The sequence below is a fragment of the Rhagoletis zephyria genome, unplaced genomic scaffold, assembly GCF_001687245.7.
Source record: "Rhagoletis zephyria isolate East Lansing unplaced genomic scaffold, Rhagoletis_zephyria_1.1 Rzeph_scaffold_01639, whole genome shotgun sequence".
Taxonomy (NCBI): Eukaryota; Metazoa; Arthropoda; class Insecta; order Diptera; family Tephritidae; genus Rhagoletis; species Rhagoletis zephyria.
The window spans coordinates 77,818-81,571 of record NW_016158723.1 but is presented as its reverse complement, the minus strand read 5'-3'; the positions used below and the strand labels follow the sequence as shown (position 1 = coordinate 81,571).

General features: G+C 42.5%; 1 protein-coding gene across 1 annotated transcript in view; it reads right to left on the bottom strand.

Annotated features, from left to right (window-relative positions):
• Positions 1-217: 217 nt before the first annotated feature.
• The window catches only part of Lim1 (LIM homeobox 1), a 45,540-nt gene continuing 42,003 nt past the window's right edge, over positions 218-3,754 (bottom strand). Inside the window, exons 3-4 of the mRNA XM_017618477.1 lie at positions 3,283-3,547; positions 218-606 (exon numbers count right to left, since the gene is read on the bottom strand). Of these exons, the coding sequence (XP_017473966.1) occupies positions 311-606; positions 3,283-3,547 (561 nt within the window). The 3' untranslated portion in view covers positions 218-310. The remainder of the gene's footprint in view (positions 607-3,282; positions 3,548-3,754) is intronic.

The window sequence follows — 3,754 nt, the reverse complement described above, 5'->3', positions numbered from 1 at the left end:
CTTGTTTCAATTGCAATTGTTGTTCTTGTTGTAGCTGTGGCTGTGTCTGTTGATCGGTCGACAGCAAGATTGCTGCCATAGCCTCTGCTTGCGCGGATGATGCAGATGAAGGCAGCGGTGGCGGCGGCGGCGGCGGCAGCAGCGATGTTGGCGGCTGTAATTGCATTTGCAATTGATGCTGATGCTGCTGCTGCTGTTGTTGTTGTTGTAGGTGATGTTGCTGTTGCTGTTGCTGGTGTTGGTGCTGCATTTGCTGTTGTGCGCTCAACGTTTTCAGCAGCAGCAGCCGATTGGCCAATTGTTTTGTATATTACCAAACCAGTCCCTCATTTTGCATATTCGAGGGCTCACTGAAATTCGCCGCTGTCAGATATTCTGGTGATGCTGAGCGCGGGCCATTCGGTTGTTGTGCTTGTTGTTGTTGTTGCTGCTGCTGCTGCTGTGCTTGTTGTTGCGCTGCAAGTAGATGTTCAGGCGGTGGCGGTGGTCCCCCAGCAGATTGTATACTCATCGGTGGACCACCAGCTTGACTGAGAAATTGCGATTCGGGCGTAAGACCAAATTCATTCACCATCGGTATGGGGCCGCTGTGATCCATGGGACCGCCTGTAAGATAGCAGAGAGAGCAAAGAGAGTGGTGGTTAGTAAAAGGGATTGAGATGCGAAAAATGATTTTATTCAAGGTTGTTAAAAAGATTTCTCTATGGCCAGAAATTAGAGTCGGTGGGTTGAAAAACTTTCCCCTCCAATTTACGTATGAAGGGTCCCTATTTTCTAATACATACATATGTTACGAAGTCGGACTTGTATATGATTTTGAGCTTGTTTTAGCGCACACTCGAGGCTATCAATTTAGCGCTAAGGCTCCAAATTGCAAAAATAGCTAGTCTTCTAGGCGGAAAGCATATCCGTTAAATGGCTACATTCCAGACGAAGTTCCATACTTGGGTGGTAAACCGATAGTAAAGGCCTCATGAGTATTATAGAGAAAATATATGCAGTTTATTTCAACTTAAGTGCATGAAGCAGATTTTGGCGGAAACTCTGCTACATATTGATATACATATTGACCAAATGAAATACTTAAGTAGAAACCAAAAAGTTGCTCTATAACTTATTTACTGTGACTCGTTTCTCCCGCTGTGAAAAAGTTATCCCTGTATAGGTGAATGAATAAATAAATTTGAAAGGGCCAAACTTTATTTTCTTACCGAATTCCCGCCGTTTAAAGATAATCCAGTTTCGGCGTTGTGCCACTTTCAATAACATTTTTCAATGTCAATTTTACTTTGGGCCTATGAATGGAGCGGTGAGAACTACACTTCAAGCGGCCTAACCAATTGCTGAATGAATATGAGAAAACAGTCGCTGGATGAATCAGTTAAGCACAAATTTGCGTCTTCTTTTTCAGCGAAAGCTGGCAGAAAAACAAAAAAAAAACAGTCTTCTGTTGGTCCCATGCATTGTGCCTCAAGAGCAATCCAGCCTCCGTTAGACCTTCCGCTACAAGCCAGTTCGGATCTTTCAAGAAGTATTTAGTTGTTTTGCAAATATTAAGGCTTGTACTTTTGTAGAAGAACGTCTTTTATCCATGCCGTAGTCTCAAAGTTCGACACATACATATGTAAGTTTAAACTCGTTCCTGTTTGCGGCAGAATTCAGCCCAAATTTACATCTATCTATCTATCTGCGAATTTTTTTTGAGGAGGATGAAGTGTTTTTCACGGTCTCTGATTTCTTATCTCTCAATTACACATTTCACGATTGAAAAATCTCCAGCCAAAATACCCAATGTGCAGCATAATCTGAAGCAGCCATCCAGCATCAGGTCCTTTTTTCAGACCAGTAGCCTTGGGTGAATAAAATTTTTTGCCAGATCTTTTAAGTAAGATTGTAGAGAGATCTAGAAATCAGAGTGATGCTTTATTTTCTCTCAATAGGCATTTTTTTTACTTATGGGCCAGTGGTAATGAATATTGCTCTGAAATTTGTGCAAATATTCTGAATGTCCATCTTCTCTTCATCGTTTCCTCGAGGGACGGTACCCATGGCGTCATATGCTTCTCAATGAAGGAAATAGCACCGCAGAACTAGTAAATTGCTCGCAAAAAGACCATTATGACTAAGGTTTTACTCTAGGCCTCTATTTTCGTAGTAACAATTAAGTTCAACTAATGGTCTATGTAAGATCGGTGGTATTAGCCTAGCTAATCTAACCTTATCTTATTTTCATTTCCACATAAGCCTGGAGCTGGATCCTTTCTATATATATAAAGTTGTCATACGTTCCATCGTCTGCGGTATTCGCCATCGCCAAAGCGTAAAGGTCCGTAAATATTTCGCAGTATCTTTCTCTTGATAGCTCCAAGAGCCGCCTCATCAGAAGTTTTATTTTATTTTTATTTTCCATGCTTCTTTGCCATACACCAGCACGGATGCGTTGAGTGACTTATAGAGTGTGATTTTTGTACTACGGGAGAGGACTTTACTTCTCGATTGTCTACCCAGTCCAAAGTATCTAGTACTTATTGGCATGGGCGATTCATCTTTGAATTTCAACGTTGGAATTGCTAATACTGGTTTCTAAATAAACGAAGCCAACAGCTCTGACTCTTTGTATGGTGATAGGAGATACTTCGTTTCGCCCTCGTTCACCATCAAACCCATTCGATTTGCTTTCCTATATAATACCAAGAAGGCAGAACGATGATATAGATGCCGTCGGCATACGCCCTTATTTGTACGCTCTTTTCAAAATTGTGTCTGATCGGTTCAGTTCTTCATCAACATCAGATTTAAGAAATCACACAAAACCTCGTTTACTATCAAACGGCCCGGAAGGGTCCTTCTGACGAACACGGTTGTTTTGATCAACGTCATTTTACAGAGTGACATCTCTTAGCTTTGCGGGGATACCAAATTAAGACATCGCGGTATAGAAAGCGTCTTTGAAATCGGCGTATGGTGAATACTTGGTTCTACGGTATATTTGCTAGGTATAAAGCCACACTGATAAGGCCCAATTAGTTCGTTGGCGGTGTGCTTCAGTCTTTCACACAAAACTGCCGATAGGACCCCATATCTGATGCTTAGATGACTAATTCCGCGGTAGTCTTATCCTGGATTTTCCTGACACCCACACACACACACATCACCCAAATAAGCTAGGCGTGATTGAAATTTTGCATCTCCGTTAAAAGCAAGTTAACTACCAGACACTGTGGAAGTGGCTATCATACAAATATTCATGCCTTACATTTCGTAATGCGTTACACAACCTACCTGGTGTATTAAATGGCATCGGTCCGCCCGGATGTCCTGGAAAGAATGGTCCATCGTGCGGATGAAACGGCGGCCCACCGTAGCCAAATTCAAATTTGCCATCAGCCGCGAAATAAGGGAAACCAGGACCATCGTCGAGACCACCAGGTGAGAGATTCATGGGAAAGCCGCGCATTTTACGCGCGCCGCCAAAGAACGGCGGACGACCCATGCTGGTGATTTGCTTCATGCGACGCTCCTTGGAACGTTTGTTCTGGAACCAAACCTATGGCGAAGAACAGCAAAAGAGGAGAAAAGCAAAAAAAAGACAATTAAAAAATGTAGCAGCAACGTATGTATGTACATAAGTATAAGGATGCAGGTGGTGAAGACTTAAGCCTAGAAAAGTACATTCATAAAGAGCTGGCAATTGCGATACGCATTGAAGCGTTAAAGTAACATACACGCATCGTCACACACACGCCCGATTGGT